The sequence below is a fragment of the Leiobunum rupestre genome, chromosome 11, assembly GCF_980474605.1.
Source record: "Leiobunum rupestre chromosome 11, qqLeiRupe1.1.hap1, whole genome shotgun sequence".
Classification (NCBI taxonomy): Eukaryota; Metazoa; Arthropoda; class Arachnida; order Opiliones; family Sclerosomatidae; genus Leiobunum; species Leiobunum rupestre.
In genome coordinates, this window is record NC_143394.1 from 50,118,437 (window position 1) to 50,144,258 (window position 25,822).

Consider the following 25,822-nt stretch of genomic DNA (forward strand, 5'->3'; position numbering starts at 1 on the left):
AATTTTTATAAGTAATTGGAAAATTCTTTTAATTATAATAGATCTGTACTCTTATAAGAAAATTAACACATCTACGGGTTTTCGGGGATATCAACCTGATCCAGAAAGTGCAGCGATAGCGAAACGGGAAAGTAGACCTATAGTATATCCTTCCGTTTCCCAACCCGCATTCAAGAAAAATAAAATAATTCTAGAGGAGTGAGCGATTTCCCAGAACTTTCTCGCGCCTGTCCTCTCATCATCCAGTCTCTGACCCGAATTTAGCCCAGATCTCCCGGGCATGGCGACCTAATAATCCCGATAAAAACCCTCGGAATTAGATCTTCGGTCAATAGTCTAAAAGAAGTCCACGAGGGAAAGTTGAGTTAACAGGGGCTTCGATACAAAAGATAATCCACCGATCGAGTGACTACAGGCCTCTGGAACAGCAAAAATTAAGGTAATTTTAAGGTAGACAAACGTGATTTCAATCGATCGGGTGCGTATGATTTCGTGACTTAATTTACAAGAATCGTACAATTATAAATTCCGTTGATAGTCTGTCACTTTTGTTTTGGTTATACGAATACGAGGAGTTGCCGGCAGTGGTTGGTAGGGTTTCGATTTTTGTAAGATCGATACGGCGGTGCTTTTTACTACGTCAGATTCGAGTTTCCCCCGTTCCAGTTATGTTTGTAATTCGGCGTGTAAACTTCGCTTTTCCGGAGAGAAAAATTGATCCACGTCTGTCTCAACTGTGTAGCAAACAAAATTCTAATCACCCGCTTATAGATCCATGCCTACCGCCGCCGACGATGGGAGAAGCGTGGAAAGCGGCAGTTCACGACGAACGCTAACGCGCCTCGACAAGACATCGTCGCCGGAATGCAGCGTCCAAGATTTGGAAGAAAGCGAGCATAGTAGTACCGAAGAAAAACCTTCGAGAGAGTCCCTGTATCGTCCTATGGAGCTTGGCCCCGATCAGGTTTGTAATTACTTTTCGTACCTTTTAAATTAACGTAACTAACGCGTTGTACGTGGTAGGTTTTGGTGCCCTTGAAACCCATCGATTATGTATTGGTGTACGAAGACACGGATTACGCGCCGCGGGACGTCAAGACCGAACTTTTCAGCAAGTTGACGAACTCTACTCCGGAACTTGTTGATTTGGGGAAGTTACGGAGGGTCTTCTACGATGCCATGATCGAGGAAGGCCTGGAAGTCCGCGAGGAACGAGTGGGGAAACGAATCTTCGTCAAAGTACACAGCCCTTTCGAGATATTGTGCAAAGCCTCCGAGCAAACGCGACTGGAATGCGCTTTAGCCGGAGTAAGTGGCTTTTCAATTAACAAATCCCAATAGAAAGAAACATCCAGGGTGGCATATAAATTTAATGAAACGTGAAAAACTTATAAAACTAGCGTTAGAGAAATACTTCAATTCGTTATTACATACAGGGAAACAAACATTTAGAAACCACCATCGAGTATTAAATTTTAATTTCGTATTTCTACACTAGATGACGCCAGCGTGGAAATTTTGGCGCAAAATTTCAATAAAAAAATTAAATTATTATATTTATTACATAATTATAATAATTTAAGTGCTATTTCAAGCTGAAAGTTTATATAAAATATTTTGGAAAATATAATTATACAAAATTTCAGCTTTTAAATAACACCAATTTAAATTAGACTTTCACGGGTTTCAGTATGAAAAAAATTTGGTTTACCAACATCTGGTTTTTTAAGCTCGTAGCTGGTATTTGCTACAGTACAATATTAGCGACCAAAATTTATCGCTACGCCCCCTTTAGTTCGCTTTTGAAACCTAGATAGGTAGCGGCTAAAGCAGACGCTATTAGTTTTTCCTCATCGTTATTCGTAAATTTGACTTTATAAATAATGATACTTGCATTTTAATATAATTTTTGCATCGTTGCTTATTATATTATGATAACTTTATTTAAAAGGCCACACCGGCGTTTGAAAAAATTCGGCAAGGATTTAGCACGTGGTAGCAGATACGACCAATCACATTCTGGAAACAAGCGCCTGAAACTGGTTAAATTCAAACGCCGGTGTGTCCCTTTAAGAAAAAACGTTCTTATGACTTTTAATTGGTTTGTAGCAGACGCTAGATCATAGGTGCAGCCTCGGAGAAGCCAGCGCCACCTACAGTCGTTTCGGTCGCGAATAACAATATCAGTGTAAGCATAAGTAGCAACATATTAATAATAAGTATGACACTTCCTATTGGTTTAATGGCAATTTTTATTTCGAAACGTTTTTCGACACTGACACCCTCGCCCTAAGAATTGATTGTACAATAACTCTGAAAACCAGTTCGGTGATAATTTTTTTCTGATTGTCATACTTATTGATGTATGTTACTTATGGTAAAGGCTTAAAACGGGCAATGGGAATTGTTCACTAAACTACCTCTATTGGTTAGAAAGGTCTAAGCATATTCTGAATGCCAAACACGCTATAATCATCGCAGATATTTGTGACCGAAACGAGTCTAGGTGGCGTAACGGCGCTAGCTTCTCCGAGGTTTGGCCTAAGATCTAGCGTCTGCTACAGACAAATTAAAAAGTCATGAGAACTTTTTTCTTAAATAAAATTATCAAAATATAATGCAATAATTAATCATTATTTATAAATTTAAATTTACGAATAACGATGAGGAAAATCTAATGGCCTCTGCTCCAGTGGCGTAGCTGATAGTCCGCAGGGCCCGCGGTGCGGGGGGCCTCGAGCTTCAATAGGGGCCTCGAGCTTCGGGGGGACCCCGCTAACCATAAAAAATTAAAAAGGGGGCCCTCATAGAGATCTTGGGGGGGGGGGCTCTGAGTTCTCAGCTATGCCACTGGTCTACTCATCTTTGGTTCTGCTTTAGCCGCTACCTATCTAGGTTTCAACGGCGAACCAAAGGGGGCGTAGCGATAATATTTGGTCGCGAGTAAAAGCCTATTATCAGGAGTTCATCAAGCGAGTTTAGGAGTTTTCAACGTCATGTAAATTAAAGTGTTTGAAGCATAGATATAGGAAACGTATATAAAGGTCTAGATAAAATATTTCAAAGGGAGTGAATACGGAGGTGACAGCTAGCAGAAACGCGTAATTTCTGCAGGCTATCCTTATAAGGCGCAATCTATCGGTAAGAAAGCTCGTGCTATCGTCGCGAGAGCCATCGTCTCCTGCTTAAAAATTATACTAAAAGTCACCAACAGATGGTGTCTAAAGACTAAGGCCTGCGGAAAGGTCAAGCACTTAGTACTAAAATGCTAAGAGAGCTCGCGCTCTTGGTCACGTGCCTTCCTCGGTGTCTGCTAGGTGTCAATTCCGTATTTTATGTTAGGCTTAGACGCCCCGAATTTTATCTAGACCTTTATATACATTTCTTATATCTATGGTTTGAAGCGTCACTTGTTGAAACAAGAAAGTATTTAGGTTACTGAGAACGTACAAGTTGACGGTGTATCTTTTTGAATTCATCATAAATAGTAAAATATGCGGATACTATTTTAAATTCAACTTTATTGGAGTAAGAAGGGAGTAGTTAAAGGTTAAAGGTTATTTATTTGCCGTAGCAGCCGTAGTTTTGTTTTAAGATGGCGGCCAGTGGTGAGGTCATCAATATGAGGCTCATTTTTCTCATTTATTTAATAGTAATAATCAGCTAGGCACCACCTTAGGCCTAAGTAATCCAGCGACTTTTAAAGCCATTAAATAGCATTTAACAATTGGATTTTCGTTATTAAAAGCTTCAAAACCCGTCATGTTTTCGTAAAACGAAATTTAAGCAGACGAATTTTCTATATAAGCAGACGAATTTTCTATATAAGCAGAAGAATTTTCTATATAAGCAGACGACAAAGCCAGATGACTCCCTCTACACTTCCTTTCGAGGAGGAGTAAAAAGTTTAACCTTAGAGCTCTGGAACAAGCGAACAAAATTAGGGACGGGCTAAATCTTACCCCGAGAGCAGGCGAATAAAACGTTTTAGGGTAAAAAGTTTACACTTTTTGTTCGCGGACAGGCATTAAAAAACCACCTAATATAGGTTTTCTAGAGCTCGTGCAAATCGCGCGTGCGAAGAATATACTAATAATTTACAATGTGTCTTGTGACGTAAGAGAAACATATTCTATTTTTTACTTTTTATTCATTTCATTTTATAGAAACATCTATTACAGTTGCACTACAGACCACCTACCCCAAGAGGGACATGTATCGCTAGTAGTAATGACTCGATTGTGAATCGGCGTTTTTAAGAGCACGCCATCTCACGGCAAGTAGAGGTACAAAGACGAGCACGCGTGACAATAAAAATATGTATTGCAGAAGCTGGCTCGCGCACGACTCTTTATTTTAATTTCGTAAAAAAAAAAGAATTTTAACGCACTATTATACCTGTTTGCTATATACAGAAAAGCCGCATCATTTTTGAGACTACTTTTTTCGAGGCCGATGTGAGTCCTTCTTAGGGTAGGTGGTCTGTGGGTGCACCCATAGACAGTATATATCCCTAAGGGGACGAGAAATCGCCTACCTTCCACTGCATTAACGTCGCTGTTTCTCTCACTGACGCTCTGTTATTGAAAGAGGGGGGGAAACACGTAAGCTTCTAAGCGCTTCAAATGACCTTGAAAGTTCCCGTTTTTAAAGTACGGCCGTCTTTATTCGGTTGGGGCCCTAGCATCGACACGAACTCTTGCAGCTGGCCGCAAAGCGACTGTGGTGGGGGTCTAAAAATCAGAGCGTATTCTCGTCCCCTTAGGGATATATACTGTCTATGATGCTAGGGCCCCAACTGAATAAAGACGGCTGTATTTTAAAAACGGGAACATTCAAGGTCATTTGAAGCGCTTAGAAGCTTACGTGTTTTCCCCCCTCTTTCAATAACAGAACGTCAGTGAGATAAACAGCGACGTTAATGCAGTGGAAGGTAGGCGATTTCTCGTCCCCTTAGGGATATATACTGTCTATGCTGCGTTCTCCTTGTTTGTTGCTCCTAGTTGCCACTGTGGCATAAAGAGAGGTGCCAGAAATAAGCACTAGTTTGGAAATTTCACATCGTTCTCCTCTGATGGCCTTGAAACTTAACAAAGTAGAAAGAGACCCGCGGTTATTCGACCAGTTTGCAAACTATTTGAAAATACCAAATACTTTTTTCCTATCTTTTCGAATATTCGACTATTTGATCAAGAAAAACGAATATTCGCGAACTTTCCCAAGTGCTATTCGATTCGACGATTCGAATATTCGATTTGGTATTCGATCGAATTATTTGGCCTAACTAAATATTTTGCACACCTCTAGTGGATTGTGTTGTATGGACCTTAATTGTTGAATATTATATGCACCAATATTAAAACGTGGTTTTCATTAAAAAAATGTTGTACCGTTTACAATGGCACTATCTATCGAGAAATAGCAAAATTTAATATGGATAGGAAAATGTATGGCAGGCATAGAAAATTAAGATATAATAAAACAATTCAGCTCGACTTAATTTTATTATACTCCATTATGCATTTTATAGTTGACCTTTAAATTTTTTCCACAAACGAACGGGGCAGAAACTAAACAAGTTTATTGATGACGTTTCAAAGTTGAATACTCAAGACTTAGCTTGATGAAATCCCATTAAGTGTTATGAAACAGGTTAAGTCAGCCAGCCCTCGAAAACGTGAACGGGAAACTTATAGGAGTGTAGATTGTATAGAATGGAGCTACGTCTATCCTCAGCTACAAGTTTCCCCGTTCACGTTTCGCGGGCTTGCTTAACCTGTCTATTATTAATTACTAAACACCTACTCGGTACTCGGAAATCCGAAACAACGCGATGACATTGCTGAAAGTTACCGATACATAACAGACCAGACTATACCTGGGAGGTATTTCAGTAGATCAGTTTATAGCAGGTTTATAGTATAGTTTCCGGAATTAAATTTCCTTAGGCCTTGTCATTTGAGAGAAACAAAGTTTGAAGCCAGCTGCTGCGATCAATTCCGGGGCACATTGCGTGCTTCAAGAGAAGGGTTATGAGTAGACGAAGGTATCGATTTCTGACGGAATGGCCGTTGGTCGTTGCCTTCGCAACCCAAATCCGCGGGGCTTTTTTCTTAAATGAATTATTTATTTAATTTCAGTTGGTCTTCGAAACGGCCCCGAAAAAGAAGAATAAAGGCTTAGCCAAAAAGATCAAAGGTTTACTGGACATGAAAGATGAAAGTACGCCATTTCAAAAACAATTTGTTCTTGCTGTGCTCTTTGTGAGCCGTCCTGTTACAAAAGGGTGTCGAAGACGGCAACAATAAAACCTTAAAACCTTAAAACCTTATTCGAGGCTTATACGCGAAAGATCGAGAACTTCGTCAATTTTGCTTACGCCACTGAGTTTTTTAAAGGGCAACGCGAGTGGCCATGTAAGGGGGCGCTTGATTGGAGGATTTTACACCGTGCGGAAACCTTATTCTCCTTGGTGTAGCCATGTCGTGCAATTTCGCTCTCATTCGCGAATTTTTCAATTTTCTAAGCTCAACACCAACGAACCCAGAATTTTAGGCTTAGCGTAATACATTTTCTAGAAATTTTTCCGCATTTTATTTTTCCGGAAATGGTAACCTCGAAAACTTCACTTTGCTCGGAATCCATGGATTTTGCTATCGCATAAGCACCGCGAGATGCGCATTTATACAAAATAAATTCGACAAATATGGTTCTGATTTTTTTACCGAGGGAAAGACTATGGCAGATAGCGCATGCGCAGTCGTTCTTTTTATCTATAAGATAATTCACCCTCTGCATGGCCACTTGCGTTGCCCTTTAATTATTGGTTGATAATTATGTTTTAAGCTTGGAGGAATAAAACAAGTATACAGGAGATAGCTGCGAAATCGGTTTCGTCAGTGACCGTGAACACGCGCGAGACGGAGGGGTTCCAACGCGACTAGCGCCAACTGCATACGGGATTTTGCAACTATTATCGTTTTATATCATTGTTTTCGGGTCGTCTGGTTTGTTTTATTCCTCCAAACAAGTACGAGTCATTTTGGAAAAAGGCGCAAAGAATTTAGAAATTTTATATGCCTGTTTATGTGTGTTATGATAGAGGTCGGGGACGGTTAATCATTATCCATGATTAAATTGATTTTTTTCGGGAAAAGAATGTAAACAAAGAAATTTACCGGTTAATATTTCGGAAAATAATTAAAAAACATGTATTATTCGTAAAATTTGAGCTTTTTATCGAAAAAAACGTCGTTTTTCCGATTAATTTTACAAATTTTACAAATTTTTCAAAAAATTAATCGGATAATACAGAAATATAAATTATTTGATCAAAATGTTTTACGAATAATTTTGAGAGCTTTATCTATTGAATAAAAGTTAACCATCCCCGACGTCTATGTTATGACTAGAATGTCAAATATTTGCTAGGTAAGCTCGTGTGAGACTACTTTTTGGGACTGCCGGGCCCACTTGTTTTTTTTTGTGTGATGTCAATTCTACGTCCCCAGTGGCGTAGCTAGAAAATTTGACCTACGGCAAACCATAGAAATTGCGCCCCTTCCCAGGTGGTCCGAATTATATGAAATTGAATATAAGTTAAACTTAAGTTAATTTTTAATAACTATAATCTTTAATTGTACAAGAAATATTGTCTAATTCGTAACCAACTTATAGTGTTACCTTCCTTGCTTTGATTGACGAAAATTTGTCAATAATATCGTCGAAGTCTGTGTTTTCCATTTGTTCTCTCTCGATACTTAGCAAAGCAAGTTCACACAACCTTCTTTGGCCCCAGGCATTTTTCCAGAAAGCTACCTGAATCTAATCTCATCTTAGAGATATATATAACGGAAATATAAACATTAAAAAAACCTAAAACACAACACCAAAGCAGACCGCCAAAAAAAATTAAAATGTGATTTGGCGCCCCCCGTCGAGTTGCGCCCATGGCACGCGCCATGGCTGCCATACCCTAGATACGCCTCTGTACGTCCCTCCACAATTATTTTGACTAACTGACTCGCTTATGGAGCGTAATTATAGACTTGTGAATCGGTACGCGTACTAAAAACAATATTTCCATTAGCTCCCAAGATTTACACGCCTTTTCTGGACACGTGTCGAGAATGGTTTCTGGGAAATCATGAAAAAGAAACGTACTTTCGCTCAGCAGTACGATCATTATTAGTACGTTACCAAATAAACTAAACACCCCGATAGCTAAACTGACAAGGAGACATCCCGAAGTGTAACCCACCGATTTTGTTCAAACTCGGGGGATTGGTAGACCTTCACGTAACTTGAAAAATCCTAAAGGGAATTTATTCAATGGGCAACCGTTTTGCCCGCTCGGTTTTGCCATGGCAACGAAAAATGTTTTTGACAAGAACAAATGGAAATTTTCCCATTGAAAATAACATGGGATTCTGACCGATTCCTAGGACCCCCCTGTGAAACATTTTAACAAATTTCAAAGTTTCGAAAATGCCAAAAATAGATAAAAATTGACAAAAAAAACATCAAAATTGACCAACTGTTGATCAATTTGAGGTCAAAATCCCATGTTATTTCCAATATCAAAAAATTTAATACTTTGTGTTGTGATAAACATTTTGCGTTCCCATGGCAACTCTAGTAGAATTTTTTTAATTCCGATATTTAATCTTATCTTATTTTACGTCTTAATCTTTATCTACCTTATCTTATTTTACATCTTGTTCTGATTTTGTAATTGTTACTGTACTTGCCCCATTTTGTATTGTATTACATTGTGTTTTGTACCATTTCACCTGCACAAGATTGGAAGCCTGCATATAAGCCTATTACGGCTTTGTAGGCACAACATGTGATAATAAATAAATAAATAAATAAAACGGTTGCCCATTGAATAAATTCCCTTTAGGATTTTTCATGATACATGAAGGTCTACCAATCCCCCGAGTTTGAACAAAATCCGTGGGTTACGCTTTGGAATGTCTCCTTGCGAGTACTAAATGGCTAATAAACACTATCTAGGTGCACCATATTTTGATAAACATCAATATACACGATAAAGTGTCTCATCTAGTTCCTGAAGGCATTCGAATGATTGGTAAGCATTGAAGAAATCCGCTCGCGAATGGCAACGCAAGAAGCTCATGGAGTAAATACTTCGCAGGGCTAAATTTCATGCTCTTGAAGAAGGCTTATTTGGACGCCTTCGTCTTGCACGACCTTTCCTCTTTGGAAACTTACAGCAGTATCCCTTGTTTCGAAACCGATCCGCCTCCCAAAACGTCCAATGTAAAAATGCCGAACGGGAAGTTGGAACTCAGAGAGTTTGCGGATGATCATACGGAACCGCAGGTATATTTGTTCCTTTAGAGCCCTCGAAGTGAGTCGATAGCGCCTTTAAACCTTTGTATTTCATTAGTTCAACGACGAACACGGAGTCAACGGCATGAGAGTCGCCTTGGACACGCGAAAAATTCTAAATAAACTCTGGGTGGGTTTTTGCAGGTCGCAGCCTCTGGATAAAGTCAAGGATTACTACGGGGAGAAGATCGCCTTCTATTTCGGCTGGGTTGGTAGTCTCATTACCTCCCTATGGATACCGTCCATACTCGGTATCACCGTTTTCTCCATTGGTGTCATAGAACGGTGAGCTAGTCACATTTTGATTGGGATCATTTTAAAAGGGTCGCCAGTTTGTTTGACTAGTTTTATTCGCGCGTAGAATGGACGATGACATCAAATTTTTACACAGAGATGGTTCTAACCAAACCGCGTAAGTATATCCAACCGTAAATTACGGAAAAATAGTTCATAATGAATTTGTCTTAACTTCAGGGGTTATAAAGACGTAGTGTACTACGTGGAAGTGTTAAAAGCGTCGAGTGATAACCTGCTAACGCCGTTTTTCTCCTTCGTAATATGCGTCTGGGGTACTGTCCAGTCCGAAATCTGGACGCGCAAACAGATCACGCTCGCCCATCGTTGGCACATGGACACCTTCGATGAGGTGGAACCCGACCGGCCGACATTCGAGGGAACCCACAGCAATCTCAACCACGTCACGGGAGAGGTGTATTACTACTACCCGGCTAGTCATCGCATCTTGAAGTTCGCCGCGTCGTGTTGCTCCTTAATTCTTATGGTAAAGCCATCAGGGACTTAATAAACGTTGAACGTCTCAGGTTCAAAGTTGCGTCCATTCTAGGTATGCGTGGTATTCATCAGCGTCACGTCGGTCATCGTGTACCGAGTGTACGCCGACAACGAATGGTGTGGGCAAGATTCAACTTGCTCGTTGCTTCACGGTGCCTTGATCCCTACTGTCCTCAACACAATTTCAATCATGTTATTGGGACAGGTCCGTATAAGTTCTTGAAGATGAAACGCTTCAGAGAAAACTTAATATTTTCGTTAATTATTCTCAGATTTATCAGCACGTGGCGGTAAAATTGACGGATTGGGGTAAGTTATCTCGGGTTCTGTAACCAGTGGCGTAGCTAGGGCGGCGGCCCGTACCGGGTGCCACCCGTTTGGGCGTGATTTGGGGGTGACTCCCGACCGCGAAAAAAATAAAAAATTTACATGAACAAGAGACTAGTAAGTAGCTAACCATGATACCCGCCCCGGTTGTCACCCCACGCTATGAAACCCGCGCCGGGTGTCACCCCACGCTATGATACCCGCCCCGGGTGTCACTCCACGCTATGAAACCCGCTCCGGAGGTCACCCCACGCTATGATACCCGCCCCGGGTGTCACACCACGCTATGAAACCCGCGCCGGGTGTCACCCCACGCTATGATACCCGCCCCGGGTATCACCCCACGCTATGATGCCCGGCCCGGGTGTCACCCATTCTAGCTATGCCACTGTCTGCAACATTTGATAACACCTAAAATTTACCGTTCCAAACAGAAAACCACCGAACCGACAGCAACTATAGCGACTCTCTAGTGTTCAAATTGTTCGCGTTCCAGTTCGCGAACACCTACACGTCACTGTTCTACGTCGCCTTCTTTCGCCGGGTAAAAATCTTCCCATTCGTACAGTAACGGTCTTCAAGCAGTAGCGTCACTGAGGGCGGTGTCACTAACCAGACTACCAAGGAAGTGGCGGGTTAACCAATAGGCTGAGTAGGCTAAAAATGGTAAAATACGCGGAAATGAGCAAAAAAAACAGCTAAGCCCTAAACAAATTCAAAAAAATTAAAACTTACGAGTTACTCGTACCAATTGGTCTTCGAGAATAAAATAAAAACGCGAAACTCGGACCAAACATCTTCGAGTGAAAAACGAATTAAAAAGTAAAAACAAAAATAGCAAGCATTTCTAACGATTACATGTATACAGGGTGTCCACTGAATATGTACCAGGGCGAATACCTCCAAAACCGCATAGAGTGTGTAGGGGGAAACCTACTTTGAAAATTTCGATGACCTTGAACAATGTCTTCAAGGTAATGTCTTCAAGGTCATCCAAAAACTATCTCGAGAACCGTAAGTGTTAGAAAGTTGGTTCCAATTAGAAAAGTGTTTCCCGTCACGTTTTAGCTCTAAATAGCGTAGACCCGATGGGATTCGACCAATAGGAAGTCGAGAAACATTTACCAAAATCACAAAGGCCGTAAAAGGGAAAATTGCAAGACAGCGCTAATAACTCCAAAACAAGTCGTGCTACATTGCCGAAATTTGCTAGACAATCTCATCATGGTGGGAGATTTTAATATTCGGAAAATTGTATGACCTTGAACCATGTCTTCAAGGTCATACTAAAATTACCTCGAGAACCATTAGGTTTAGAGAAAAAATTCCAATTAGAAAGTTGTATAAAAAATACTGTATTATGATGAGAGTGTCACCCCTTTATATTGTTGCTGGTATCACCCAAAGTACCTCCAAGTGACGCCACTGCTTTCTCGAATGTTTAACCACGCGTAACCTATTATTCTTCAGGACATAGGTGGCGAGAACGGGATCATGGGGATGGGCCCCAAGTACCAGGACAATTGCAACAGCGGCCGAAACGACAGTTGCATGTCCCTGCTTTCTTTTCAATTACTATCGCACATGATCATTAAACCACTGCCGAAGTTCTTCAAGGACATCGTCGTGCCGTAAGAATTTTCGGCTATTCATTTGTAGTCCTTCTTTAGTTACGAATCCCCTCGCGAAAGAAGATGGAATCTTGGATTAACAATAGTAGTGCCTACCTGGATATATCACTCTATCGTGTATTTGCTAAGTGTTTCTTACGGGTTCTGCCTTGTAGAAGGCTACGTGTTACGGGAGTTTCAGAAATTATCCGTTAACTTCGTTGAAGAGGCGCTGCTGTCGCAAAAGTCATTTGCTTGTCAGGTTTTCTCGAAGTGATATATCCAGGTAGGCACTACTTTTGTTAATCCAAGCTGGAATCGTGAAAAAATCTCATTAAATAATCAACTATCGTCAAACGTTTTTGACATAGATCTACATACAGAAAAATATTTTTTGGGCTCAAAAGCGAGGGGCAGTTCACTCAAATGATTGTAGGATTAAGTCAAGATTAGATTATGATTAGATTAGATTAAAATTAAATCTGTAGCTTTGGCTGTACAAAGATGAAAAATTATTAAATCATGATAAAATTTTAAATCATGATTATTAAAGTTTGGTTTCCTGTGGCGCTTGGGTGGTACGAACAAAGTTTATATAGACAGCTCGTATCCTAGATTGGAAATAACTGCCTCGCGCGTAGTCAATAGCTCCATAGTTACCATGGTAACCAACTATAAATGAGACATCGGTCAATTTTGATGACGCGCTGTTGCGCTGATAGGACCAGGTTTTATCAAGAATGTATTTATTTATATTTAGGAAGAATGATTATGTTGGGACAATCGCCGGGCACATTGAACGCCTTTCCCCCGTCTCGCGCGGGGGGAAAGACAAAACGTAACCGGCGTTTGATTACCATCGCGTTAGGTGACGTAAATTTTAAGCAGCCAATGAAATACCGGGACTATTCGTTTTATTTTAAGCGGAGGAGCGTACTGGGGGGTCCAACGGGTGGATTGAGAGAAAGGCTAAAAACCGTCTCGACATAGACATTCTCCCTAGGTATAAATAAATACATTCTTGGTTTTATAAACTCTGATAGGAGGCCGATTTTTCGGAGGTTACGGGCCGAACGTGGGTAAACGTTTAGTTACAAAACCGTCAATCAGAATTCAGAAAGCTCTCGGAATTCGAATCTAGGGTACGGTGTTTAATGAGGCAATAGCATAAATGGTTTTGGTCTTAGCTACCTTATTGAAATGTTCTCGGAAATTCGTCATAGGGCTGCCAACTTATATAACGTGCTACCGCGATCGGGGTTGGCCGTAGTCAAAACATAGGGGCTGCTTCACTAACAAGAAGACTACCCGAGGGGTTTATCTTCGATTTGGTTCAAACTCGGGTGGTAAGTAGACCTTCATGTAAATTGAAAATCCCTAAAAGGGTGGACAAGAATGGGCTTTCGTTTTGCCATGGCAACCAAAAATGTTTTTCACAACTTCAAAACTGATTACTCGTATTTACCCAATATATGTATATTTTCTCATATTTACCAAAATTGACGTATATTGGTCCAAATGTACCAGATTTGGCCATGATCTGAATTATGTATCTAATTGATGATCCTTTTTTAATTTTTTGAAAAACATTTTTGGTTGCCATGGCAAAACGAAAGCCCATTCTTGTCCACCCTTTTAGGGATTTTCAAGTTACATGAAGGTCTACTTACCACCCGAGTTTGAACCAAATCGGAGATAACCACCTCGGGTAGTCTCCTTGTAAGTCCTTAATTTTTTTTACAATTTTCTAGTCAGAGACTTAACATCACTATCACAGTAATAATACTAATGTCAGAGTCGTCATTAAATTAAATTTAACAAATTAATATATATTTTTTCAATTAAAAAGTCAAAAATATTTAAAAACATAACTTGGAAGTCGCTGTTCAACCATAAAAATAGAAATGAGACTAGAAGCACGATTAGATCGTGGTGAAATGTACGAGTTAGAAGGCTGCCATGAGAGTGGAATCGCCAGTATTCTTTGTGGAAGCACGCCATCTATTTAAAAAAACAATTAAAGTTTAATTTTTTTTTAATAGATGGAGCACTCCTGCGTGAATTAGTAACGATTCCACTCTCATGGCAGCCTTCTAGCTTGCCCGTTTTCCTTGCGATTACCGGATAGCGCAGTGGTTCTAGTTTCATTTCTATTGTGTTCAACAGTAAACTTTAAGGGGGAAGACTACTGTGGCCATTGTCTACTTTCGCGCTATTTCAAGCTGAACTCTTTTATTTTTTGTATTTTTATTTTTAAAAATAATATTTATGTGTAGAACAGCGTCTTGTTTAGTGATTAAAATAATTTTGAAAATTTCAAATTTATAAATAATTAAGTTCTTACGTGTTAATTCGGACTATTAATATTAGAATTATCAAAATTATTTTAAGCTCTAGAGGAAGGTTCATTTTAATAAGAAAAATATAATTCAATTATGTAATTGTTAAAACAGAAACGTTCAGCTTGAACCGTTGAACGAAAAAGAGGCTTTTACAGTATTGTTCCCCCTTAAAGCAATTTTATAACCACGCGACTATTTTTAAAGGTTTCTACCGTTTGATGGCACTAAACTTTTTCCCGAAAGAAATTTTACCCAATATACCTTGCAATTTATGCTATCGCCTATTCGTTTAAGGCTGGTTTCACTACGTCAAAAACGCCACTGTTACATACGCGTTAATTAGTTCGTCCATTGAATGTAGCCAAATAAAGAAACTGTACATGCGCTTCGACCCCAAGCGTATTCGGGTCATGGGGGAAGGCGACCCCAACAAACAGCATTACTTGCTCCGGGAAATGTACAAACCACCGGTCGAGGACTTCACCCGGGAGGAAATGAACGAAAAGATCATCCAGTACGGCTATCTCATGGTGAGTTAGCCACGGCCATCCTATTAGTCCAAGAGCCCATGACAAAATAAGCATGTGATAAGGTACGCGATGGGTCAAGGTATTTTTTAATTAGGTTAGTGATTTGTAACAAAGAACTGTTTGTCTTACGGGTCAAAGTGGGGGCTTTCTGGAAATACGTCATTTCCGGTGACCTTGAAAATTGATATGACCTGATATTGGCATCGTTCGATTGGTCTCAACGTGCTCTTACCAAATATCGCTAAATTAACCTTCAAATCTGAACCAAGAGGCGTATAAGATTAAAAAACTAATTTCGAGCCCCTCCCAAATTTACACGTATAAGACAAAATTACTTTTTTAGTCTTATACGCCTATTGGTTCAGATTTGAAGGTTAATTTAGTGACATTTGGTAAGAGCACGTTGAGACCAATCGAACGATACCAATATCAGGTCATATCAATTTTCAAGGTCACCGGAAGTGATGTATTTCCGGAAAGCCCCCACTTTGACCCGTAAGACAAACAGTTCTTTGTTACAAATCACTAACCTAATTAAAAAATACCTTGACCCATCGCGTACCTTATCACATGCTTATTTTGTCATGGGCTCTTGGACTATATTATCGTCGAGTAACGCGCTCTCTTTCGACAGATGTTCTCGGCGTCCCTCCCAATCGCTCCTCTCATGGTACTCATTATGAACTTGATAGACATGAGAGTCGACGCTAGGCGCTTGCTGTGGCTGAACCGAAGACCCCTGGCTTACCAGGACAACGACATCGGTACGTTCTTGACCAATTCTAGGTCCTAGGTTGTTGATTTTTTAAACTAAAATACTAGGGCAGTGTGATTGGTGATTTTAGGCAATCGAGTCGGTTATCGAGTATTCGAGTCTAGTAATGTTGAAGTCTAGTCGAGTAATCGAGTACTTGATAATAACAAAAGTGACATAATTACCAAAAGTGTGTCAATCGGACCTGTTTCTTAATGAATGTTACGAGCGAAATACAAGTTGGGAGGGGATAAGGGAAAGTATGCCTTGGGGAGGGAAGGAAGTTAAAACCCACAAATAACGCCTCGTAGTGAGGAACGGAGGAACTAAGTCGCACTGGTCAAAGTTAGTGTATTTTTATTATTTTTGTCGTTCTGTGGAGATGCTATCGCCATCTGCGATATAATACCATAGACTAAAAAAGATCCAGAAAGGCGACAATAAATAGTCTATTATGTGGTCGATCTCGAGTCGAGCATTCATTAAACCTTTAGCATACGAAAGTAGAGGGATTCTCACACTTTTGGTAATTATGTCACTTTTGATAACAATAATAATAAAATAGGCTAATACCCAAGGCACAGGCCCAAGTCATCTTGCGACTTTTAATGCCTTTAAACGGGTGGCCGAGTTACAATGCGTTGGAGGTGGTGGCAAGCCCGTCATGCCACGCGAGCCAACAGCTCCCTACAGTAACTGTTACATTTAACCTCGACAAGTTATTATGGAAAGAGGAAACCGAAGAACTCGGGGTAAAACCCCTTTAACCAGTGGGGGGAGAACTTGTAAACTCAACGCGGAAGGAGTAGTTACGAGTTTTCACCCAGTGCCACAAGTTGGGATCGAACCCGGCTCCTCTGGCTGCGAGGTGAAAGCGCTAACCACTCCGCCACCCAATGAATAATTGATTAAGGGGACACTTTCTCTTATTCGATTACAGCTACTAAAAAAACCACGAGTAATATTTTTAACAAGTCGAGTACTTGATTAGGAGTTGGTTTTATACGAGTAATTATGAAACTAAATTTAAAAGGAGTATAAAGTAACTTCCAATACTGAAAAATATTTATTTAATTTAAATAAACCACAGTTTCCACAACTTTGTAGGTACCGTTTATTGCCCCACAAAAGTTGTAAAAACCCCTCTTTGAACTTTAAAGCAACGAGGATAGAAAAAAACAAATACTCGACGAGAGCAGCGTATTCGAATAATCGAGTATCCGACTATACAATATTTTGGTATTCGGTAATCGACGAGTATTTTCCAATTGTTTATTCGAGGTCGAGTTCGAGTATTCGATCTCAAAAAAGGTCGAGTACTCGCACAGCCCTAACAAATACCGTACATTTTCATAAATGCAGATTAGCCCTAGCAAGGAAAGTCAAGCTTCCGTAAATACTCATTGGTGTCGCGGCAGTCAAGCACGTAATAGAAAATCGTGCTGTAATGATACCTTGCAGCAGGATGGGAAATTGAAATTTTCCGCCACGTTCTAGACTGTCGCGCCACCAGTGAGTATCGATAGAAGCTTGGCATTCCCTGATATAGCTTTTAATATAAGCCTATCATAAGGTCCCTATAAGCCAAAGTCTATGGCAAATTTTTGACGATCACATACCCGTTATTAAGAGGTAGGTATTCAAAATCTGCACCTCCTAGTGGCTACGTCCTCAAGTTGGACCTCAACTATGCATTTCTGAAATAAATTTCGCGAAATGCATTATGAATGCGCAGAATCCGTGTGCGAACGTTTTTAAACTTAGAACCACGCGGGAGAAATTTCCGCCGCGAGCCCTTAGCACTGTAGCCAAGGCTTATTCGCAATTTTATCGCTTTAAAACTTAAAATTAACATTTATCTTTGCCAAATGATTCGTCAGAACCTAAAATTGGCTATTAGAAATAAGAGTTGCGTTTCTGAAGGTATTTATTTTACATATTTGAGATTTAGACGCGTTTTGTGCGGCATTTTGAAAAAGAAGATGTCGCTACTGCCGTATCGTCATGTACCCCTATGGTAGACCTTTAATTATGGGGACCTTATGATAGGCTTATGGTTTTAAATAAAAATGACAGAGAACACTGTTACTGGGATTCGAGGCTAATCAATTTCCGAATGACTTTATAGGAATGTGGATGAACATCTTGGCTTTTCTAAACATATGCGGAGTTTGCACTAACGCTCTGTTGCTAGCCTTCACCGGTAAATTCTCAATAAATACACTTAACCAAAGTGGCATAATTACCAAAAGTGTGCCAGTTCCTCTACTTTCTAATGATAAAGATTTACCGAGGGGCTAACCACTCTTAGAAAATCTGTACACCGGATTACGCTTAGATTAGCACTGCCAAAGGCAGGGACTTCAAAGATTACGCGTAATCCCATTAGTGCAGTCAAAGGTACGGCTCTGTACACCGATTACGCGGAGTGATCAGCCCCTCGAGATTTACTGAATGCTGCTATCGAGATAGACCACATAGAAGTCTAAGCTAGGATGGACTATGCACTTTTTTTCTGGCTCGTTCTTTCGTGTTTGGAATTAAAGGGCCACACCGGCGTTTGTATTTAACCAGTTTCACGCTCTTGTTTCCAGAATATGATTGGTTGAAGTACCACTTGGTAAATCCATAGAGTATAAACAGAAGAGGAGTAGCCGGTTTAGCCTTTACTAGTGCATTATAAAATATCTCTTCAAATTTTTATTCTTCATTTCCGGTTTTTTATGGAAGACTTTCTTATTGGTTAAAATAAATCGTCTGCTACGAGTGTAGGCATTAGTTTTTAAGTTATACTCTATGGTAAATCCCTGCCGATTTTTTTAAACGCCAGTGTGTTCCTTTAAAACGTAGATAGATGGCGGTATCGTCACCGTCGAGTGGCAAAAATCTTAAAACCTGTTAGCCTTCTCCAGTGCTTCTTTAGTTCTCGAAGCTCTCGCCAGGCGTCACTGTTTAAACTTTTGAGCTTCACTCCCTCCTCCCAAGGCTCCCATCGCAGTTTTACTTCGCGTTTAACATTTTTCGGGTTTAAAAATGATTACATTAACACACTTTTGGTAATTATGTCACTTTAACACTTAATTTTAGCGGATTATTAAAATAATTTTGATACGCAGCGGATTTTGGTCGAGAAAAAGGCTCATTATCCGCGCAATTAATGATCGTGCTCATTTTTGAGGTAAGATATTTATGGTAGTTTCACACTCGACGGAAATTTTGTTGAATCCGCTCGGCTACACTTTTGCTGGGATGGAAGTGGAGTAGCTCCGGTAATAGTTTTGACTGGAATTATATGATACAGAGAAGCAAGCTCCGACTAACGCGAGGGGCTAGCTTAAAATCAGAAAAATTAATAAAATTTCCAAACAGATTTCTTAATCATAAGAATTCAAAAATTATCTTAGAAAATCAGAAATAAAAACGCATACAAATCCGGAATAATTTTATGCATACATTGAAAATCAAAGATTATTCAGGAAATCAAAAAAAACTTGGGAATCAAAAGAAATATTTAAAAATCAGGGAAATCTTTGACAATTAGTGTAAAAGTGTACCCTTTTCACCCTTAAACGTTTTATTCACCTGTTCCGGGGATGAAAATTAATCATCCACCTAAACCATTCGCTTGTTCCTTAGTATTCGGGCTACTCTTTTTACTCTTTCTAGAAAGGAGGTGTAAAGAGAGTAAATCGGATTTGGTCGTCTGCTAGCCAGAATTTATCTGCTAAACAGGCCACAGGTAGCCATTTTGGAAAAACGTTTTTACTCCGACCCAAACTATTCGCCACAGAATCGGAGTAAAATGATGTTATACAGCGTTACTCTTCTTATCCTATTCCGAAAAAAAAGCACAATTTTAGGAAATCAGGTCTTCAAGAAATCAAAAAATAATAAAAATCTCATTTTTTTGAAATCATAAAATTACTAGGCATTGTAGGCAATCAGAAATCTGGTACACCATTTTTTATTAAGTGGCTGGCCCCTCGGACTAACGACGTAAAGTGTAAAAATATCAGTGCGTAGAGATATTTACTTATTTCCGATGTCATTTTTAAGTATATATTGTAATACGCCTTGCACTATTTTTTCTTCGAAAATGTCTTTTAAAAAATCGATGTTATTTTGCGAAGGTATATGCATGGGCTAATTAATTGATTTTCTATTTACTATAAATTAAGAAGGACAATTCAAAAACGAAACTTTACGCGCCACAACACGGTAGCCACATGCACTAGCTTTATGTTCATTCCCCCCTTTTCTCATCCCCGTTTGACCCTAGTTTTCCGTTAGTTATTAACTATACCGCCAGAGCGCACATTTAACAATCGCCCGAAGCAAATATTGGGGAACGGGGTGTCCCTGTGTTAATTAGTCCAGGCCCGTACACAGCTGCCAAAACTCGGGGGCGCTCAAATTCTTTTTGGTGGTGCCAATACCTTGAGTAATTTTTATCTCCCCACCTATGAAATTGGTAAATATACTAATCCGGTTGTAGCCCTAAAATATTCGTCAAAACATTTTTGATAAGCTGGTTCAATATTTCTACAATTGAAATGTTTTTCTGGTGCAGTGAGACGCGCGAAAGCAATTTTCATAAACTTTAGTAAAATAGTTTCAAATATTTAATGATACCAGCTCGCTAGTAAAAGTAATTTTCCTTTTTGATTAATATACAAATATTTTAGATCATATCTTTCGGTAATTGAGCAATCGATTTTTTTGGGTCAGTCGGATTGGGGATGCTCAAGTACTCATTTGGGGGCGCTGAGCATCCCCTGGCACCCCCCCCCCGTGTACGGGCCTGATTTATTAGTCCATGGTATATGTTTCAAGCGTATAAAATTAGCGGGATAGGCAGTTATATACCTGTGTCGTAACGGACATGTAGGTGCATTAGCTCGCACTAGATGTCGTTAGCTTAATAATCAAATCAAGTTTCGATAAGCATCAAAATCTAGCCAAAAAGGTGTGCCAAATTGGGAGTTTCTCGCGTTGATTGGCTTTTCGGAATCACGTGATTATTAACTTATTAAACAAGTGGTTTCGGGAAGCCAATAGATGGCAGACAACTCGCCTTTCGCTTTAAGTCCCGGAAGGTGCTGCCACCTAGAAGCACTTTTAGAAGCATTTTAAAAATTTAAACTTTTTTCGATAGAGCCGCCTCTTGCGTTAATTATATTTTCCGTCTAGCGTGAAAACGAGTCTTTTCGTTCTTATTTACCATTTTCTCTTTAACGCGAATATCCGAAATACATTTCAGCACGCAGTGTTCGCCGTCAAGTTTTTGCTGATGATCATGATCCCGGACATACCCACGTCAGTCTCCAATGAGAAGAAATTGGTATAAAGCTGAAAACTATATATGTATACACTGGGAATGTCTAAGGAAGAATTTGGATGTCCTGGTGAATCTCATGGAAAAGGGCATGGTTTAGAAATAAGATTTTGATCGCCAAGTGCTATAGTGAGTTGCAGGCTAAGAAAGACAAAATATATAGTACAATCGGCGCAAGGATACCTCAGATCGTTTCCGGTCATTCCACCGCGCGAAATTTAAATTTGGCCATTTTACCGTCAAATTCGAATTTTGCTCTTTTCGTCGTCTTTTAGCGCCGTCTAGAAACCAAAATTGGAATCATCATTTTTAAATTTCATAATTGTTGTGGCGAGCAAATTTAAAAGATACTATTTTAAATTTAAGAATAATAGGAATGCCGTATGTATAATTATATAGTTTTGTAAATTTATTTCTACGTCTTACCAGTTAAATTGGCAGTTTCTTTTAAAATAGTTACCACGCTTTCTTGGGGCTAACGTTGTCTTAATGAGCTAAAAACGTTTAAAATTATGTTTTTCTCTTTACTTGTTAACAATAAACCTTTATCGTGCTTTTTATAGTATTGGGCTATTTAAAATATTTGGAGCTTCCAATATCAAACTTTCTTTAGCAAAATAATTCGTCTGTATTCAGTAATTAAACTCATGACAACATGATATTAAAAATTGATTCCAATTTCGGTTCGTAGATGGCGCGAAAAGACGATGAAAATCACGAAATTTGAAATTGACCGTAAAGTGGTCAAATTCAAATTTCGCGCGGTCAACTGGCCGGAAATGGTCTGAGGTATCCTTGAGCCGACTGTACTATATATTTTGTCTTTCTTAGCCTGCAACTGACTATAGCAGGGCCGGATTAAGACTGTATGGGGCCCTAGGCCCAAGTTAATTTTGGTGCCCCCCTTTTCAATAGCGAGCGAAGCGAGTTAGGCGCTTCCTCAATTTATAATTGAGAAATGGAAGGAAAATTCATTTTGCTGCCAGATTTAGTATGTCGTCAGACGTAAAGGGCTAGACGGCAGTCCGTCAGAGAATGTGACAATCAAACGTTTTTGGTTCATAGGGGTGGACGCATTTACTAAAATAACTCCGGAAAATATTTTGTGAAAAGCAAATGATTAAAGTGCCCCTTGTAGGCTTGGTGTCCTAGGCCCAGGCCTATTCGGCCTATTGGTTAATCCGGCCCTGAGTGCTAAGCTAAACTCGGCTCATAGTCGGCATAAAGGCCCTTGTCTCGAATATAAGTTCACTTACATCTTGGATGAATCACTTTTAACCGTCTAAATACATGATGTACGCGAATCTATTTAATCCATTAAAAGTCGTTAGATGACTTGGGCCTAAGGTGGTGCCTTGGATATTAGCTTAGCTGATTATTATTATTATTATTATTTATTATTATTATTATTACTAACTAGACCAGTTCATGACAAATTATCCAAGAGTAAGTGTTCTAAATTTTTTCCCAGCGGCTTCTTAGAGACGGCAGCCAGCCAATGAATTTGTAAAAACGCGTGAGGTTTTACATTCGACATAGAGAAGCCGGGTTCGATACCAGCTTACGGCACCTAGGAGCAACAAACACAAAGAGAACGCAACTAGCTTTTAAACACGCTAACACAGTGTTGTGTACAAATTTCATTGGACGAGCCTTTACGCTGAGCGTTTTACGGAAAGCGGGAAGACAATTTCCGAATTCCCCCTTCCGACGGAAGCAGGTGCTAAAGCGTCTAACCAATGAATAATGTACGCAAGAAAATACATGACTTTTGACGGGTTGTGTTCTCCAACTTCTCCTTGTGTGGGGTGCTGCGTTTGCTGCTCCTAGGCTTAAGCAGCACGGTTTCAATCGAAAACTAGACATTCCAAGTTTATACATATACAGTTTCCTGGTAAATAGCGAAAAAGTATTAACGAACCGAAATTGACCCGACGATGGTTTTCAACAGAGTCAGCATTTCGTGGGTTACCTGATGACCAAACTGGGATCGCTGCAAAGTAAACTGGTCAATTCCAAGACCGTTTTGGAGAATCCTATTTTACACGAGCACACGAAACCGGGAGAAGTGGCCAGGCCAGCGACCTCTTTCGTCAACCAATGATACCAATGCGGGAAACGTCGGGGATGCGCTCTTCTAAGAACTATGACTCACGAGCGCTTTTGGAGCAGATATTCTCAAATGGATCAGAAATGAGGGTGGGACCAGCTATTTTTATCCGTATTTCAAGGTCATTGTTGTAAATTATTTTCGTATACGTTCAAAGTGTTAGTCATTGTATCGCAACGTCCATGTCGTAACTCGGTGGTTCCCAACCTTAATGAGTTGAACTCCCTTCTAGTCAATCCTAGTTTAATTTTGATACCAATAATTAAGTAGTCCATGAACGATATAAATTAGTGGTCTATTGCGAATTTGAAGCATAGAAATGTAGTCATTGACCCATACCCATTGGCCACGGATAAGATCCTTTCAGAGGAGTATCGACATAAGAGACCGATTTTTACATACCCGAAGTCTTTCTAGATGGCGCCAACAGTCTGAAACGTAACAGTTTTATATTATCTAACAGCCGTTAATTTTGTTTTTTGAGTTTTTTGTTTATGCGGAATCATCCCTAGTGGTACTTTTGTTTATAATTTATACACAAAACATCGGTTAAAAAAATTGTTCACTTATTAAATATATCATTATTTATTCCCCCCAAAAAGTTTAAATAAGCAAGATTCAATAATATATCTGACACATGCGCAGTTAGACGAAAAAGTAGGCGTTGATGGTACTTTGACGTAGTACGTCGGCAGCGCTTAGGCGTTCCTTTTTTGGTGAAAAGTACCATCCTAATAGTTAATTTTAGAGCCGATAGATGGCGGTGCGGTTATTGAAACATAGGTATTGGCGCCATCTATTATAAATAAAACGATTCAAATCGAACTTCTGAGTATTTCGCTCTAATGTTTGTTTCCCTGTACATGATTTGTGAATAGGAATGAATAGGTAAGATTCCTCTTAGAACCTCCTTAACTTTTATGACCAAATCAATAAATCATCCCCCTGTTTTAAACACCTAAACGTTTCCCAAGGTTGGTAATCACTCAATTACGTATGAGCCTCAAAAGGGTGTTCCTAAAATAACAGCATAAAATTGATCAAAAATTAGAATTTGTAAATATATTATGTACAAAGTATCGACGCTTCTATCACTTGTGCCTGCGGCGAATTGCCATTGTTTTGGCCTTACAAAACAGTGATGCCAGATCGCGAAAATGAAATTTTCCTTATATCCCTTTCAGGACCAAACATTCCTTCGTTTTCCAAAACCAGAGAAACATTAATATTTACGTAAAAAATTATATAAGTAAACCTAGGAAAAAGTTCACATTTCCCTAGACGTAGGGGAATTTCCTTCGATCTGGCACCACTGCTACAAAATAAATTATATTTTTCTGAGCGCTTTATGCCACACTGTGAGGCAAAGTTCAGTATAAGGGTAGAAGACTACCAACTTCGATTTTATGAAAAAGAAAGGCCTCTGAGTGGGTTGAAATTTTAAAATGTGATATTTATGGTCATTCCTAAGAAATTTTGCTCCGCGATTAGCACTGTTTATTTACAGTTCACGACCGAAAGCTCTCGCTGCGCCCTCTTTTGGCGGTGTAGAAAACTAGATATCAGAATTATTAGCGTGTTACAGGGCTATGATGGATGAAATAGTTTAATATTTAAAATTAATTATAATTGTACGCTGTATTGTGTGAGAAATTACGACGCTCAGATTTAGCAATTTGTCTCTAATTTGGTACTAGCAGACGCTAGGTCGTAGGCGCTACCTCGGAAGATCGTTGCACCGCAGCGCCATCTAGATTGGTTTCGGTCGAGAATAACGTATTAAACTTTGGCTTTAAAAATATTTAGACGCACATTTTTGAAGATACTATATTGTTAACTGTAATGGGTTATTAAATTTTTTCCAAAAACTTTGTGTCTAGTTTACTTTCCCGGGCACTTTTTAAGATAAGTAAAACATTAGAGAGGTTAAGCGAGCGCTAGAGAACGAGTAAGATAAATCGTCTGTACGCAATAAAGCTACATAATTCTACACTACCACTGTGGAGTACCACACGTTTCCCGCGCGTTTTCTAGAATGGGCTTCAGCCTTTGTTTAAGAGGTCTATATACAGGGTGTTTTAAAAGGTTGGGCCATTGAGTTGGGAATATTAATCTAGAGATCCAATCAAATCTGCTCCCCGCGAAACAAGTTTTTGGAGAAAAAAAATCTTTTTGCCGGAAAACGCGTCTTATTTGAACGAACCATTGAGAGATAGACGGCGCCACGGGTAGAATGATAAAGTTTTCTCGTCGTTGGGAGCAGACGGCAGTATTCTTATTTTTTAAAAACTTGTTTCGCGAAATACTGAAATCCGACGTTTTGATTGGACCTCTAGATTAATATTCCCAACTCAATGGGTTAGGCAAACATTTGAGGGAGTTGGAGGGGGTGAGTTGAGAAGTATGCCTGTTTTTCCCCATTTTCTTACGAAGAGCATAGAAATCTCATAGGTAACTAGAATGCTGCCGCCTACGGCCGAGCTTGACGCCAGTTCGCCTTGAACCTTCAGCCAATGAGAGGCCGTAGAGTGGTTCCGCCAAGGAGGATAATAATCCTCCTTGGATCCGCTACTATAGCGGGAGATAGGTGACGTCATTCTCTATGGTGACATTAAATTCTTGGCAGAACCACTCTTTGAGCTCTGATTGGCTGAGATCTGGCAAT

The 25,822-nt window shown here is 39.6% G+C and overlaps 1 protein-coding gene across 2 annotated transcripts; it reads left to right on the forward strand.

Moving 5' to 3' along the window:
• The first annotated feature begins 321 nt into the window (after positions 1-321).
• On the forward strand, positions 322-25,028 carry LOC149923176 (anoctamin-7-like). 2 transcript variants are annotated; one of them, XM_090163548.1, is made up of 20 exons: positions 322-439; positions 772-964; positions 1,024-1,308; positions 6,141-6,222; positions 8,090-8,190; positions 9,019-9,094; positions 9,161-9,348; positions 9,416-9,642; positions 9,719-9,769; positions 9,832-10,138; positions 10,202-10,354; positions 10,422-10,458; positions 10,911-11,020; positions 11,947-12,107; positions 14,790-14,958; positions 15,593-15,722; positions 17,841-17,915; positions 18,829-18,890; positions 20,973-21,053; positions 22,999-25,028. In XM_090163548.1, the coding sequence occupies exons 2-20, from the start codon at positions 776-778 to the stop codon at positions 23,149-23,151; spliced, it is 2,637 nt and encodes an 878-aa protein (XP_090019674.1). In that variant the 5' UTR covers positions 322-439; positions 772-775; the 3' UTR covers positions 23,152-25,028. The 2 variants fall into 2 exon arrangements, with proteins under 2 accessions (XP_090019674.1, XP_090019675.1); XM_090163549.1 differs by lacking the exon at positions 322-439 and having other exon boundaries at positions 753-964.
• The last annotated feature ends 794 nt before the right edge of the window (positions 25,029-25,822 follow it).

Coding starts and splice junctions, on each gene's coding strand:
- LOC149923176 (XM_090163548.1), top strand. CDS start 776: ATGCCTACCGCCGCCGACGATGGGAGAAGCGTGGAAAGCGGCAGTTCA. Junction 9,095..9,160: donor TGAAGGCATTCGAATGATTG/GTAAGCATTGAA, acceptor AATACTTCGCAG/GGCTAAATTTCATGCTCTTG. Junction 12,108..14,789: donor TTCAAGGACATCGTCGTGCC/GTAAGAATTTTC, acceptor CATTGAATGTAG/CCAAATAAAGAAACTGTACA.